The 16,319-nt window shown below is 33.9% G+C and overlaps 3 protein-coding genes across 3 annotated transcripts; 1 reads left to right on the forward strand and 2 right to left on the reverse strand.

The window, feature by feature from the left end:
• Positions 1 to 1,097: 1,097 nt before the first annotated feature.
• LOC108193061 (uncharacterized oxidoreductase At4g09670) lies at positions 1,098 to 4,352 on the reverse strand. Its single transcript, XM_017359634.2, has 2 exons — positions 3,796 to 4,352; positions 1,098 to 1,930 (listed from the first exon to the last, which is right to left on the reverse strand). The coding sequence occupies exons 1-2, from the start codon at positions 4,261 to 4,263 to the stop codon at positions 1,310 to 1,312; spliced, it is 1,089 nt and encodes a 362-aa protein (XP_017215123.1). The 5' UTR covers positions 4,264 to 4,352; the 3' UTR covers positions 1,098 to 1,309.
• Positions 4,353 to 6,816: 2,464 nt separating this feature from the next.
• On the forward strand, positions 6,817 to 8,317 carry LOC108226356 (exopolygalacturonase). The gene is made up of 3 exons (XM_017401299.2): positions 6,817 to 7,104; positions 7,340 to 7,858; positions 8,090 to 8,317. Exons 1-3 carry the CDS (start codon positions 6,877 to 6,879, stop codon positions 8,315 to 8,317), a joined length of 975 nt encoding a protein of 324 aa, XP_017256788.2. The 5' UTR covers positions 6,817 to 6,876.
• Positions 8,318 to 9,572: 1,255 nt separating this feature from the next.
• On the reverse strand, positions 9,573 to 13,473 carry LOC108228081 (NAC domain-containing protein 17). Its single transcript, XM_017403561.2, has 3 exons — positions 12,992 to 13,473; positions 10,516 to 11,691; positions 9,573 to 10,232 (listed from the first exon to the last, which is right to left on the reverse strand). The coding sequence occupies exons 1-3, from the start codon at positions 13,182 to 13,184 to the stop codon at positions 9,883 to 9,885; spliced, it is 1,719 nt and encodes a 572-aa protein (XP_017259050.1). The 5' UTR covers positions 13,185 to 13,473; the 3' UTR covers positions 9,573 to 9,882.
• Positions 13,474 to 16,319: the final 2,846 nt, after the last annotated feature.

Consider the following 16,319-nt stretch of genomic DNA (forward strand, 5'->3'; position numbering starts at 1 on the left):
GTTATTTGTAATTTACTAATTTCGCGGATAAATTTATTAAAATATGAAAAATGTTAGACGCTTTAAAAATTGTTCCAAATTTTTGTTGACAATATTTGTTGGTTATGCTCATATTAATACTAATATTAATACCCATAATCACATTAATAAACGATAAATCATATATAAACCATCTAATTAAAATTATGTGTATATCTATTACGTCATTTAAAAGATTTTCTCAAAAAACATATTGTAGAAAGATAACGTCTCCATGATTCCTCATCAGTCTATACCAAGTTTAACCATGATTTCTAATAAAAAAAATATACATACATTAAAATTATGGAGGATATAAGGATCATTTTAAAAGGTATGATTCAGAAAAAAAACTTACAACGAATCAGTAATTAGATAAAACGTCTTTTAATTCATAATTTAAAAGAAAAATGGGATTTGCATAAATTTAATAATTTTAAGAACAATACAAATGTAATCTAAGAAATTATTGTGAACGAAAATCGTAGCAAATCAAAAGAGTTTTCTAAAATATGAAGAATCATTATATGCTAGTAAAAATTGAATTTACTACAAAATTTAGAAGATATTTGTTTTATTTCATGCACAACTGTGAGTGTAATATTGTGTAATAGACATAGAAAATGTAATATTATGTCATGAACAGTATTTTTGATCATAACATAATTATTTTTGATCCCGGGAAAAGTGCATTTTTAATATCGATAAACGAATATCCTAAATAACTAAATATGGTTTTTTAGTCCCAAATATTTTCAGTCATACTTTTCTGTTGCAATGAGCATGCAGATTTTTCATTTATAAATATGTTAGTGTCACATTTGCTTGTTTAAAAATTTTACATCGATTTTTTTCATTTAAACACGTGTTAGTATCATATTAGCTTGTTTAGAAATTTTACCTATGCCGATCTTCTCTGTTGATTTCTCCTTAGAAAACATTGTTATCTAACAGTTTAACCTCCCAGGAACATCTTCTTCGGGCCACTCGTGAAAAAATTAGAGAAAATATGTTTCAGAAATTAGTGATAAGATAGATAAGAAATCAGTAACTACTGAATTTTATCAAAGAAAAAGAAGGAAGAAGAAAGTCTTTTAACTTAATCAAACAAAAAAGTCTTAACTGAAACTGTCACACAAACTATAAGTTTATCGACAAGACCTCCATATTCCGGGTCCTTGAGCAACAATTAACAAGACAACAGAAGAATACGGTTCAGATTAGTGCAGACTTTTTTTAACAACAGACAATACTTAAGGAGCTAAATAGCTCAATGAACCGCTGTAAATAATTACTCAACAATCTCAACTTTCTTACAACCATTGTAAACAGATTCTTTGACAGCATCTAATGTAAGTTGCGTCTTCCTACTGATGGTAGGCCATTTCTTGTCAGGTTTTGCACCTTTATTTCTTATATCCGCCACTAACCTCGAGAACTCCCTCACCATCAGACATTCCTGAGGAAGATCTGTCATAACTGTGTGCTCGCTTGGCTTCGGCACCCATCCAGTCATCAAGTCATTGAATCCTGACATTACAGCAGTGGTAAAAGAGGCTTTGTTTTCTTCATAAGGGATGACAAAATCGTGCATATGCAAAGTCCCCTTAGTCCCGACAAAAGTGACATCCATGATCAAGTTTTCCAAGAAAGAGCAACGGAAGGTTGCTACTTTTCCATCTTCCCAATGTAAGGAAGCATTACATGTCAAAATCACGCCTGCTTTGTTGAGAATAGTTCCAGGCAAAGCAGTTACAAATTTAGGCAGTTCGAAATCAGCAGCCCACAGAATTGACCTGATGCAGTACCACCCTACGTCACCAAGAGCGCCTAGACCATCAAGATCTGGTTTCGTTCTAATATCATTCTCCAGAAAATCAGGGGTAACCGCGAAACCGAAGCAGCTATTTACCTGTGAAATTTCAAAATAACATCAGAAACAGTGTAAACTACCAAATGAACAGAAAAGAGTGCTAGCTCTGAAAAAATAAAGGGTGTTGCCTCTATAAGTTTTGTTTCAAATTACAATATTCTAACACTGACCAGCCGATCAGTTGTAAAGCAAATATTATTATATATAGAACATTAGAACTTTCGAGGCAATTTATTTAATGAAAAAAATCAAGGTTACCCATCAAGTATAGCGAACTTAACTGTTTTATTGCCAAAACATGCCAATAAAAAGCTAGAGATAACATTATTTTAAGAATATTCAGAAAATATATATTATACTATCCAAGTGAAATAGACATACAAACTACAAAGCTCTAATTAGGAGAGAATATCGACAGAGAAATCAATTAACTCAAGTTCCAGGTCCATTAATGCCAATTGTTTAACATAATATTAGGATAGAGAAAAACATTACACCTGTAGATAGTTTGTCATGTTTAGTGGAATGTTCAGTAAATATGATTCTTACTGTGATGAATACGTGACAGGAAACGTAGAAGAACGGCAAAGTCTGAATATTAAAGAATGAAACTATATGATACTCTGTTGGCCATCATGTGAACATCATGCTTCTAACTTGTTTTAAAGTTTGTGACAAATGTACCTAAACCTTCTTACTTGAATATAAGTTTATTGTTTATAATATATTCTACACTTTACTAATTGGTAGAATGGACATGCTACTGGTGTGAACATGTAAACGATAGGAACCCCCACATTATTGTTAAAAAGAGGGAATTGGTTTAATTTTTTTACTAGTTAAGCAATGAAGAGGCCTCAGAAGTTTCCCTGAAAACTTGACTTATTTTAACCTGATACCCAACACCCATATTATAATCTAGAACTTCTAAAATTTGTTTACCAAATTACAACAACAAAAAGGCACCAAGTGAAATAAGTGAAATGTTGCAATCTAGTCATTGCAGATAGTTAACATGGAACATTCATACGTGGTATTATAACAAGAAAGATTGTTAAAGATGGTTGACTGGCACAAAAATATGTCTCGATGTTACCAGAGAAACGTATGAAATAATAATTGGACACAGTAAAATGTAAATTATGTAACACAACATAAGATATTATACTTAACAATGTTTAGATGGATCATCCACCTGAAGGGGACTAAATATCTACATTTGCGTCTTCATCCTCCATAAACTGAATTGACCAGCTAAATAATTTAATATTAGAAGAAAAAGAAAAGGAAAAGAAAATCTAGTCCCCAATCTGAATTGAAAATGAAGTTATCAATTTACTGTACAAAAACCGGAGAATCTAAAACAGAAAACCTGAACATAAATGCAAATAAAGCAGCACCATGAAATATGCACCGCTAAAAAACAAGCACATTATAATCGGGCATATTCATCACATGTGCAAAGCTCACTCTTGGTACACACAAGCATCACTCCATTCCAAAAAATATATATATAACATCACACATTTTCAGCACATAAGCAAAACTTAGTTAGCACTTTAGCACATAACTATAATTTTATAAACTTTTATTCCACGAGTCAAACACCATTTAATTCCAAAGTTAACTTTAAGATCTCTATATCTAGCTATGTAGCCTATACTAATATCTAGTGATCGCATCGTGATGATCTACTGATGTGCACATTAAATAACTACATTAGATGATTAAGCACATTTTCAGCACATAACCTAAGCTAGCTAGCTTATCCATTTCGCATCATACTAATAAGCATCATTCAATTCCAAAACTATAACTCAACAAATCTATCAATCCATCAATTTATATGTACACAATTTCGAAACACGAGCATCATTCAATTCAACAGAATTTCACAATCATACCGCCTTGAGTTCACCGAAACTCTCGGAATCCGATAAAAACTCCTTAATCTTACTAGCCCTGGGATGATGCATCCACATAGTCCCATCCATAAACTGCACTCCATTCCTCTCACACGCCTCGACAATCTTATCGAACTCGAGAGCATTAATCGCCACCGGCTTCTCTAACAACACGTGTTTCTTCTTCTCCGCCGCCGCAACCGCCCACCGGACGTGAAGACTGGTCGGTAACGGCAAGTAGACGGCGTCAATTTCGGAGTCGTCCAAAACGGCGTCGTAGCTAGCGTATGCCTTGGCGGAGGCGGGGAAGTTATTCGCGGCGGCGAATTGGGCCGCTTTTTCGGCGGAGCGGCTGCCGACGGCGGCGAGAGAGGCGTTGGGAGCGAGAGAGATTGCGCGCGAGACCTTGCGAGCTATATCGGCGCAACCGATTATACCGAATCGGATCGGAGCCGACGGGTCGGCCATAGCAGTGTGTGTGGATAGACGACTGTCTGTTGGGTCGACAGGAGTAATCTATCTCGATATCCTATAATCCCGCTCTTCTGTAATTGATTTTGACATTTGTATTTTGTTATCATTGAATATACAATATAATTTTTTCGATAGTAACAGTAATTTCCAATCGATCGACCGGAAGGAGTTGGCTAAATTGAAATAAATTATTTAAAACAAAAAGAGATCTTGGAGACTCGAATTTTAAATTATTTCATATGTTGGTTGGTAGATTTTGAAAACTCGAATTTTTATTATTTTTCTAAACTAATTTTAAAAATAAGTTTTTTAGAAAATGAAAGAACAATTTTCATGTCATTTTCATATATAGACTAAATCAAATCAAACCAGACATACTCGGTATATCCCGCTTAGAGCAGGTCTGAATGCCACTAAAGCAGAGAGGCTATAAGGAGACTGTTTCCGTGAAAACCCCCGGTTTAGTGCACAATAAATAATATAATGTGTGATGTAATATTAATATACCTTAACACATGACCTTCTTCACATGGGACTTACCTACACAGTTCCCGTTTGTCGATGATGGATGACAATGATCTGAAACGGAGATATCAAACTGGGACGTTTGGCAACAACTGTCAATACACTAACCACTACCAATCCAACGGAGTCTCTTTCTTGCCTTCGCCCACCCCATGTAATACCATTGTGTTGGGTTCCATCCCGAATTCCGGGACTACAGGAGTTATAACCAACAGGAGACCGATATATTTATGATACATGGTCGAAAACTGTGTATCAAACTGCATAACCAATATAACCAATAACCATAAAAACTTGATCTCGCATTGCAGAAGGGATCCATGTGTAGTAACCCTTGTGGAATTTCATATATAGACTATATGAGCATTATCAAGATAAAAAATAAAAAAATTCATTTACTTTTATATCGTATCAAAATTAAAAAATATTAATCAAACAAGATTATTTATTGTTATTATGTAACATGTTAATACACAAACATAAGTGTCGTTTTTGATATAATTTAGGAATTTTACAATAAATTTATATTTTTAAATTATTTTAGAATAAAGAGTCAAAATCGTATAAGATATTGTAATGCTAGTTGAAATTAATTGACTTCAAGATTGCAACGTTCATAGTTGAGCTTGCGTACTATATTTTTGAAAATAAAATTTACAACTTATACGAGTAATATTTTTAAGAGAAAATTTATAATTTATTACCGGAGATATTTTTTTGGAAACAAGAAAGAAGAAAGACTTATTTCTTTTCTCATTGTGAAACTAGTCGAGAAGCCGCGCGTTGCGGCGGCCTATAAATGTTATATTAATGATTCAATATTAATATTTGTAGAGTAAAATATCCGAAACTCAAAAAAGTAGTTCTATCGCTTCCTCTCTCTATGCAGAAACAAAATCAGATTAAAACTTTCAAGCTATTATATTCCATAAATAATCTGAAACAAAATCAGATTTTAAAACTTGCTTCTAATATATCCGAAACTAAAAGAGGTAGTTCTAATTTTTAATATTTTTTATCCAAAAATTCCATAAAATTAGAAAAATAGAACAGAGCGATGTGAGAGGCGCCACCTACACGCACCTCGCTTCTCCTTTATATAAGTATATTGAGATTTCCGATTTATTAAAGAGTCTTTCCAGACAATATGAAAATAGTAAAAATTACAAAGCTCCAACAGTAAGATAATAAAATTAGGACATTCCTTGTCAAGTAGTCGTCACAATGAGGTTAATATTATTATATTACAATATCTCGTTACATCTCCGAATCCGCAACAGTTTTGGCGGCAAATCAATCTAATATCTTTTCCAAAATATCATTCAGTATCTCTCTTAAAAACAGAAATAAAATCAATCACCGAAAATTAATAACAGCATCTTTTCAACACATAATTGGGGACTTTTCCGAAAATACATGAACATGAACATGCACTCCCCTATATATATGGATGCTAGGGTTACATTTTTTCTACCATCTTCTCGAATCTCGAATCATAAACGAAGATTTAGAGGCCGAAACAATGGCTGCATCATCAATGGTGATTGTTGGTACAGTTTTTCAACTTGTGTTCACGTTGATGATGAGTTCTTGTACAGCTAATAATGTTAGGTTTTACGATGTTACTGGATATGGTGCTGTGTCTAATGGAAAAGATGATAACTCCAAGGTAATTTATACGAGAAGTATTTATATTTTATAGACGTAGGCACGTGTAAATTTTCAAATTTTCCGGGGTTTTTGTATAATTTTGTAAAATTTATTATAATGATAAAAAAAGTCAAAATAGAATTTTAGTTGGGACACCTGTCTCCCATGTCTTTTACTAGATCGGCCTTGTCTAGACAGGTCAATGATTAATCTAGACTACTGCCCGTGGCTCAGAATTCGATAGGAAATATGATTTATTTGCTATATTGTTAATTGAAAATCCATAAATATTGATTTTGAAGCCCAGCTGATGAGTTACAAACGGATATAGTTTTAACCTGGTTAGTTCTGAATTATGATTCTGTTTTTATTTTTTTGTAGCAATTTTTGAGAGCATGGGGAGATGCATGCCAGTGGAATGGCAATTCCGTGATGCTAATACCAAAGGGAATATACAAGCTCAATCCTGTTGATTTTAATGGACCGTGCAAAGGTTCAACTGCAGTGAGGATCGATGGCAATCTTAAGGCTTCAACTGATATTTCCGCGGAAGCTTGGATTAGTTTTAACTATGTCGATTGGTTGCTGGTAGACGGAAGTGGCACTGTGGATGGCCAGGGTGCTTCTGTTTGGGGTAAATCTGGCCAGCCTCATTCTATTGTAAGTGTGACCGTTTGACTAATCTTATTTTTCAGAAATAAGTACTTATTCCTGGAGAAAAGGACATGAAATTGTACTTTTTTATAGAAATAAGCTCTTATTTTTTTTATAGAGCCTTTCAAGTAGAAAGTTCTTTGGAATCCTGTTACCAGATTCTAAATGTCGAAAAATTTATTATCTTGATGATAACTGGTTTCAGTACAATTACTTAATTGTTCTCTCTTATTTCTGACAGTCGTTGGTATTCAATTTTGTCAAAAACTCGAAGATCAGCAACTTGAATCTCATCAACAGCAAAAGTGTTCACTTAAAACTGTTTAAAAGCGAAAAAGTTATGATTAGTGGAGTCAAAATTAGAGCTCCAGAGAACAGTCCAAATACAGATGGCATCTGTATTGCTGATTCTCTGGACATTCAAGTCCAGAACTCCAACATAGCCTGTGGCGACGACTGCATTTCCATGCTTAGCGGAAATGAAAATGTTGAAATTTCCGGGGTCGCCTGTGGTCCTGGCCATGGCATTAGTATTGGGAGTCTTGGACAGAGTCTCGGAGATAGCAACGGCCTTACTGGATTGCATGTAAGAAATTGTAGCTTCACCGGTACTCAAAATGGCTTGAGGATCAAAACATGGGCACCATCTTCCTCTGGTTTGGTCAGTAATCTTATATATGAAGATATCCACATGGAGAGTGCTGATAATCCCATTATCATTGATCAACATTATTGCCCGAGTCGCCAATGTGACAACCAGGTACAACGTTCAACTACAATATACTCCATCCGTCCCATTCATTATGGCCACATTTTCTGTTCAATCCGTCCCAAAACTTAATTTTAACTTTTTTTTAAAAATAATTGAATAAAATGTGAAAATCTGATTATGAAATAAATGAGTAGGACGGAAGGAGGACATTATTTTTCCCGATAAAACCTATTTCCATGTCAATGATATGTTACTAACACTTAAACGCGTGAATGACAGGCACAATCGTCGATTCAGATAAAGAATGTGACATTCCGAAACGTACAGGGGGATTCGAGTACACCGGTAGCAGTGAACATCCAATGTAGCAGCAAAGTGCCATGCTCAGAGTTCAAGCTGCAGGATATAAATTTATCATACAGTGGAAGAGAAGGAGTGGTGAAATCAGAGTGTTTGAATGTTGATGGCCAAGCCTATGGTCAACAGCACCCTCCTGGCTGCTTCTAATTTAATCCTAGCAGGCCATCAAGTTTATCAGATGATCTTAGTACTTAGCAGTAGATGGGAGAGTGATATATGAGTTTATTTTTGGTTGCCACTTCAGATTGCTGCAAGTGGTGTATTGACAATTGAGTTAATAAGGTTGCACTTGCTTGGTGCTTTAGTAATTGGGATATATATATATATATATATATATATATATATATAATAAACTGAAGTTCAAGAGTTGAGATATTTTTATCCGAGCACTTCTGCACTGGCAATACAAGCACAAAATTACAAAATCAGACTATTCCATCATAACTCACAAATTATAACATTCACAAAATTTAATATACATAATTCACTTGCATAATATATTTTTTTTAATATAGAGAAATTTGTGAAAAATAACGTTTATAAACTGGAATCAGCAATTCAGCATAACTTATTTTGATTTTTTAATTTTTTTTAAAGCAGGTAAGTATTACAATAAGAGCCGGAGAGGCATACAAAAGAGGAAGGCCGAGAAGCTTCCAATACTAAACAGAATATAATACATAAACAGAACCCTACCACAAAACAAAAGGAACTACAATCCAGGATAGCTTAGGTACGAATGTGCTAGCAGTTTTCCGGATTTGTCGAGGTGTATAAAAACTGACCCGGACATCATACCGAATCATAAAAAAGAGGAAGAAATTAGAAGTCGTGAGCTGCTTGAAAATCTCCCATGAACACACAACTGCTTCCATATCTGTATCCGTACCCGAAATCCTCCTTCATGGCTTCATGAACAGCAACGACTTGTGGAGACCGGAGCCTCCATCTGATCCTTATCAACAGCAAAGCAGTCTTCCTGAAATGCACATCCACCATGCACTACTCCTGCACCACTAAAATGGTTAGGCCCAAAATCCGCTCGACTACGCATAATATCTTATTATTACATTACAAATTTTTATATCCAATACATTATAAATTACCAATAAATTTATCCAAACCGATCGAAACTTATAAGTCATAAGTTATTTTTCACCAAGTAATTCCGAAATAACTTAATTTGATTTGAACCAAATACACACGTTAATTCATTCACCCATCTCATGCCTTGATTATAGTCAAATTTGGTGAGCTAAGCAATTGCAAGGAGATGAGTATTTTTGTCAAAAGACGCTAGAATAACGCTATTACTGTAATATACTGCATTACTTGCTCCTCAAGTGTTCTGGATTATATAATACAGTAATTCAACAGGGTAGTTCACTAGTAGCTAAAAAACTAACAAGAAAATGTATTTAAATAAATCTTCATAATAGATAACATTATTTCCGCGTTGACATAGAATTTACGTAATGGAATACGAAACAAAATTATCATTACAAATGTGCCGAGACCATGGAGCCTGGTGATAAATATAGACTGCAACATAGTACAGAACCAGGATTACCGATCTCCATCAGAAACTAGACTAGAGATATACTTCTCAATTTCTATCTGCAAATCAGCTTATCTAGACGATGAAAAGCTAGTTATTTGCAAAACGCATCCTTGTTGCATATAGTCTGAACAAGGAGCAGAATATACTAATATCATGAAGTAATGTATCTTCCCAATAACTTGACAGACGCGGCTAGTAAAAGCCACAATATAGCGAAAACTATACCAATAACGGAGAAACTAAACATTCCTCCAACAAACTTTTGCACACGCCTCCGGGAGGTTGAAGTGGGGTTACCTGCGGGACATATAGTTTTCAACCTACCAAAGCTAGACATGCGCTCAAAAGCCTTATTTACGAGAGCGTTTTCTGAAGCTGAAGCAGGGGTTGTAGGTATAGACTCCACAAAGGACCACAGAGCAGTAGTAAACCATGAGTCTGTACCGCCATCCTCTGTGCAGCTTTGATTTTGAATAGCTCCGGTATCCTCATTACATACACCTAAAACATATGATCAAAACTTGCTAATATTAGGACATTGTATATATAAGTAAACAGGCGGAAGAGCTCTTGAATCCTGGCTCAAACCCCTCTTTCCCCACTTGGGCACGAGAGTTCTTGCCATGTGGAAGATGACATGGCATGTGAAAACCATCCATCTGACCAAGAGCTCTATAATGTTAGCATTACGCAGAAAAATTACTCAAATACAAAAATGTAATACAAATACAAGTATGTGGCCATGTATAATCTCAGTAACTAAAATATCGAAATATTATTGTACCATAATTTGGTTGAGAAGCAGGTGCATGATTTGTTTCCGGAGCGAAAAGGTCGTTTCTTTGTTCAGTTGCCCATACTTGAGAACTCATCATATTCGCTTCATCATGGAAGGTGAACTCGTCATAGAAAGCAGTCCCATTCTCGACAGCATTTACATAAGAATGTGACACAACATTGGACATTCCCCCATCAGAAAAATGCAGCTGTGAAATTTGTTCTGGCCCACCTTGCCCCATATCTTGAAGGATCATATTTAAGTCATTGTAAATATCTGCTGCTGAAAATCCATCCATTTCATTGGATGATGGGGTATCTAGTGGTTTTTCAGAGTTTTGAACAGGTTCAGGACCAAGAAGATCATCCATTTCAAGAAAATCTTCAATGGAAATTTCACCCGACCCGTCTTCACCATTTTTCATACATGTGACGACCTCAGATGCTTGAATTGGTAATTGAGATGCAAGAGAGAGTGTGTGGTCAAAGCCAGCCTGCATATCTGAATTCGGGTAGTGGTGGGGAACCATGCTTTGATCAGGTAAACTTACATCCCCAGAGCAATGGTTTAACAATGTACTTCCATTTTCTTTATCAGCAAATAATTGATCAAATGTGTACGAGCAAACATTGAGAGGGGGTTGATCAAACACAGTTTCATCTACAATCTTGTTTAAGAACTCACCAATATCGTCTCCTTGATCCTGTGGCAATATAATACTTCTGGTACTGTCAATACAAGACGCATCAGCCTCCTTTGCAATATTTTGCTGGTCTATTAAACCACTAAAACTCACACACTCGACATCAGCCCATTCCTCTTCTTTAAACGGTGCACCATATTCCTCACCATTCTTAGGACCGGGACCACTCTTTTTATAAACCTTGTATAATACATAGTAATCCTGAGCAGAGGGACACCTTCTTAGCTCCTCTTCATCCAATGTATACTCGTGCATCACCCAGTCTGTGCGCTCACCAGAAGGAGCACGCCCTTTGTAGTAAACCAGGGTCTTCTTCAGACCAACTGATCTTGAGTTGCTAGATATAGTCCGATCTTTACCAGTTGCTTTCCAGTAGCCATGCATGGTAGCCCGGTTTGATCTCCCTCCATTAGGATATTTCCTATCTCTAGGGCTCAAAAAGAACCATTGGCGATCTCCCGTCTTCAATTTTGACAGCTCTGATAATAGGAGAAAAAGTATTAGTACTTTCAATACAATATTCCTTTCAGCAAATTTAATCCAAATCAACAAGAAATAGACTAATAACAAGCAGTAGAGTAGAGTCTAAGAATAACATCTTATAATGACTGTGTACACAGGAATAACCACCAATCCATAACACATAAATATAAAATTGTGCTACGTTAGTGCTTTGTTTCTCAAAAATGGAAAGATTCTATAAGCCCTGTATTGAACCAAAGATACAATATATAAGTATAGGAAGTTACTCAATTTAACCAAAAGTTTGAAATCAAATAATATAAACAACAGAGTCTCACTTGTACACCAACTTCAATAAACCATATCATCGATCTAGCTATATGAAAAACTGAACACATTACCACTTTAATCCAATTCATAGCCGTAAACTTGTTGCAAGCAAATATACAGATAGTAGCCAAAAATACTCTCCAGCTACCTCCAATTCATAGCCAGAAACTTGTTAAAAGCAAATATACATATAGTAGCCAAATACTCTCCAGCTACCGCCACAAAATCCAAAAATTCCATCAGACATAGAATATCAAATAGTATCTCCTAACCCAGAACCATAGCTAACCACCCGGTAATCCCCTCAGCACCGGTTGACAAGGGTAAGATGTACTCATGACTTAACTACACACTGACATCTAGCCTCTAGGAGTCTCACAAATAACCAAAATAATTCAAAACAGTAATGTTGTGTTTGGTTGGGGAGAATGGAATGGAATGGAATGAAATGAGTAAAAATACTTAAAACTAATAGAGATAGGAAGAAAGTTTTGAGAAAAAATTAAGAGAGTGCAAAATTGCTATGATGAGATTTGTGAAGAAATTGAGGATAGGAGAGAATGGAGCATTCCATCTCAAATTGGAGGTGTGATATCTAGCCTATGATGTAAGAAATAGAATGGTAGAAGGAATGAAATTTTTTAAAAATTATGCATAAGGTAGTTCATTTTTCATTTCATTTCTTCCGCAATCATTCACCCCAACCAAACACAACATAAGTACATCATCACAAAAGAATACTATTATCAACCCACTAAACCCCCTGTCGAATCCACACAAAAACCCGAATAATCAATCTCCAATCATCATCATAAACACCATAACCATCCAAACCAACTTATAACTCAAAACCCATAATCAGAAATTAGGCAATTAACATAATTAACCTTGCAAAACATCATTAACCACAAAACACACAAATCAAGAAACACAAACAATATATAAACACAAAATCAAAGAAAACAACGAAAAGGGTACGTAAATTACCAGGCAAATCATCAGGATCCCACTTGTAAACATCAGTCTCGGCAATAATATCAGGCTTCAATCGTCTCCGACAGATCTTACGCTTAAGATAATACAAAACAAGCTCTTCATCCGTGGGGTGGAATCTAAACCCTGGTGGAAACAACTTGGAACTAGAACCAGATGATGATCTGGATGATTTTACAACACCCATGATCACTCAAACACAACAAAAGAACCCAAAGTTTATGGGTGTGTCAGAGAGATATGGGAGAGAGATGGAAGAGAGAGAGATATGAGAGAGATGGAGGAGAGGGAGAAAGAGAGATTTGCGGGAGGGAGAGATTAGAGAGAGAGATTTGCGGGAGGGAGAGATTGAGGAGAGAGGGAGGGGTGAAGACTTGTGAAGTGTGTGAGTTGTGCAAGAGTGGGGAGAGATAGGTGGCTTGGTCAAAGAAGGGAAGTTGTAATGTAGGCTGATGAGAAGATTCCTAGAACTTGGAAATTTATGCTTTGTTTAGGTTTGCAAATCGTTAAATTCGCATTGTAAAGAGTGGAATGATAAAAGGTGAGTGTATTTGTTGACTTTGATTTATTTTATTATTTTTGTTGAAGAAAATATTTTGTTTGTAATTCGGTGACAAATTAAAGATATTAGAATTTGTGGCGTACTCTATAACTTGGACTAGTTCGTGCTTACCCAGATAATACAGTAACTTATACAGTTGAAATTACTTTTGATTTTTACTAAAACGTGTGCCAGAGATGTCCTTGAATATAAATTTGTTTTTATTGTTTTATGTTTTATATCAGATATTTTCGATTCTTGTTCTGATATAATATAAATATTCAGCATATTTAATGTTATTTAAAATCGATGCATTTCTTGAACTTTTCCAAATTAAATTTAGAATTTACGTTTTATAAATTCAAAAAGTTAATAGTTAGCACATTTTTAAAATCGACCAAAACTAATTTTCTAATAATATAATTGACGTGCAAGAAGTATGTGTGTGTAAGCAGTGGTTCAGGTATCATTTTACGTAAAATTCCGAACCGATTCTAATTTAAAATCTTATAAATAATTTTAAAATTAATCATATTTATATATAAAATTTGATTCTAATATAAGATATTAATCACAAATAATGTGCATAAATTATTTAACTCTTGTAATTTGAATCAAAATTTTGGATTTTTAATTAGTTGAACTGTAGACCATTATGTACAAATATGATTCTACAGGTTAAAATATTATGATTATTTTTTGATGGTTTTTTTAGAAAAATGATATATAAGTGTTTAAAGTACACGCATGAGAGATTTCAGTGCAATTTTCTATTTTTCATTAAAAAATTTATTCCACAAAATACATATCGACAAAAAAAAAATCAATCTAATTTTAAAAAAATAAATGAGACGTTTAATATAAAACGGTTATGAGTATAAAAAAACGTACAGACATTAATGTACCGTGAAAAGGAGATTTTTTCCCAGCAATCCAATTTCAGTTCTATTTATGACATTTATTTTATACTTTGTTATATTCATTTTATCCTCAAAAACCTAATCCTGACATTCTGTTATCGCCCCTTAATATAGTACTAGCCTATAGCACGGGCGACCATATAATTTTAATGTGATTATTTATAAGCTTATTATCATTTTATTTGTGTTTTTTTACTAATTAAATAAAATGGTTTTAAATTATATTAGTCGATTCCATATGTGAATGTTTATTTATAAGCTTAATATAATTTTTTAGTGTTTTTTTATTAATTAAATAAAATGTTATTAAATTATATTAGTCGATTGGTTATATTCATTTTTGAAAGTTTGTCTTGTGGAATATTTTTCTATAATATAAAATATTAGTATTAACAATCAATTTGTTTTTTCATATGTGAATGTTTTCTTAATATTAATATATGATAATGTGGTTTTTGATTAATATTACCTCATATTATTCATATTTCATTACATAGCACTGAATACTATTGTATTTAAAAAAATTTAGTTATATTAAAATATTGAACTGAAATTGTTAGTTATTGGAAAAAAAATCTATTCATTTAAAAATTTTAGTTATTAAATATGTGAATTTTTTTCTTAATATTACTATATATGATAATATTGAAAAATGCTATGATTTTGAGCTCTTTGTTAATAACTGTATTGTTCTTTGTCTAATGTGGGGAGAAGGTGAAGTAAGAGAATTTTTATTGTTGCGAACCACAAGATTCATAGTACAATTAGAAGTTCAAAAAGTTAATCTTGTTTTGTAAGCAGTAACTAATTCATAAATATATTAATTTGTTTTAAAATATAATAATTTATGTTTGTAAGTATATTCCGAATTTTGATATTAATGGGCTTGATTTTTTTTAGAAGATTTGTTTTCGAATAATTTGAGTGATAAATCCCTATATTAACTCAAAAAAATCCAATCCAATGTATTCGAATATTAAAAATAGAACAAAATATGTGATGTTGCTAAAACAAATTATTTAAATATAGAAAATAGAACAAAAAATGTGAAGTTACAACAAATTTTAGAAAAACCATAGAAGCATGGTATCATTAATTAACCAGCAACATTTTGTAGTGGTAACCATACTATCTTCCAACTCTACCACACTACTGATTTCTCTTCATTTTCTGCCAATCTAGAACTCCTGAGTTATACAGGCTACAATGTTGCTTTATATGGTACACCGAAGGTTGAGGGTTCTTTAGACATGGAGTCATAATTTTTGCACAAGAAAAACCGTGATGGTAAAGAACAGAAGAACTGTTATCATCTCCGCGCCATCTTAGTGGTAGTGGTAATGGATCATGTAATTATTTCAGCGGAGAATTCACCAATTTAAAGGAAGGCCTAGTGTGCATCACTCGCTGCCAAAAAAATGTAGCTTTTGAAGAAGAGGTGGTAGGAGTTGAATTCTATAGCTATTTAAAGACGCCAAGCTTTCTATACCTCTATCAAGGCATTAACACTCATTCATTCCAGCAGTAGAGCAGTCAAATATGTTCATAGGAGGCGAGAAAATCAACCTTATCAAATAACCTAAATTTTCCATTTATCATTTGCACACCATGTCGATTGTAGTGAAACAGTACCATGTCTGACTTAGCATATTTGCTACATGTATTACCTAGTTTCTTTCTCTCTTTAACAGTATGTTCCAACTTAATCTTGTATCTTGTCTGGTATTAACCTTTAGAAAATGAAAAGACTTGGTGAAAACTTTCTGAATTGACAAAAATGTTGACTTATATCACTTGTCCTCCCTGTACTCTTAGAAATCTAACGCAGTGGCAGAGCAATGCGGCGTATCATCTTTAGAAT

Source organism: Daucus carota, chromosome 6 (genome assembly GCF_001625215.2).
Source record: "Daucus carota subsp. sativus chromosome 6, DH1 v3.0, whole genome shotgun sequence".
Taxonomy (NCBI): Eukaryota; Viridiplantae; Streptophyta; class Magnoliopsida; order Apiales; family Apiaceae; genus Daucus; species Daucus carota.

Coding starts and splice junctions, on each gene's coding strand:
- LOC108193061 (XM_017359634.2), bottom strand. CDS start 4,263: ATGGCCGACCCGTCGGCTCCGATCCGATTCGGTATAATCGGTTGCGCC. Junction 1,931..3,795: donor GTTTCGGTGAACTCAAGGCG/GTATGATTGTGA, acceptor GAAATTTCACAG/GTAAATAGCTGCTTCGGTTT.
- LOC108226356 (XM_017401299.2), top strand. CDS start 6,877: ATGCTAATACCAAAGGGAATATACAAGCTCAATCCTGTTGATTTTAAT. Junction 7,105..7,339: donor CTGGCCAGCCTCATTCTATT/GTAAGTGTGACC, acceptor TATTTCTGACAG/TCGTTGGTATTCAATTTTGT. Junction 7,859..8,089: donor GTCGCCAATGTGACAACCAG/GTACAACGTTCA, acceptor CGTGAATGACAG/GCACAATCGTCGATTCAGAT.
- LOC108228081 (XM_017403561.2), bottom strand. CDS start 13,184: ATGGGTGTTGTAAAATCATCCAGATCATCATCTGGTTCTAGTTCCAAG. Junction 11,692..12,991: donor GGATCCTGATGATTTGCCTG/GTAATTTACGTA, acceptor TCCTATTATCAG/AGCTGTCAAAATTGAAGACG. Junction 10,233..10,515: donor TGCTTCTCAACCAAATTATG/GTACAATAATAT, acceptor CATATGTTTTAG/GTGTATGTAATGAGGATACC.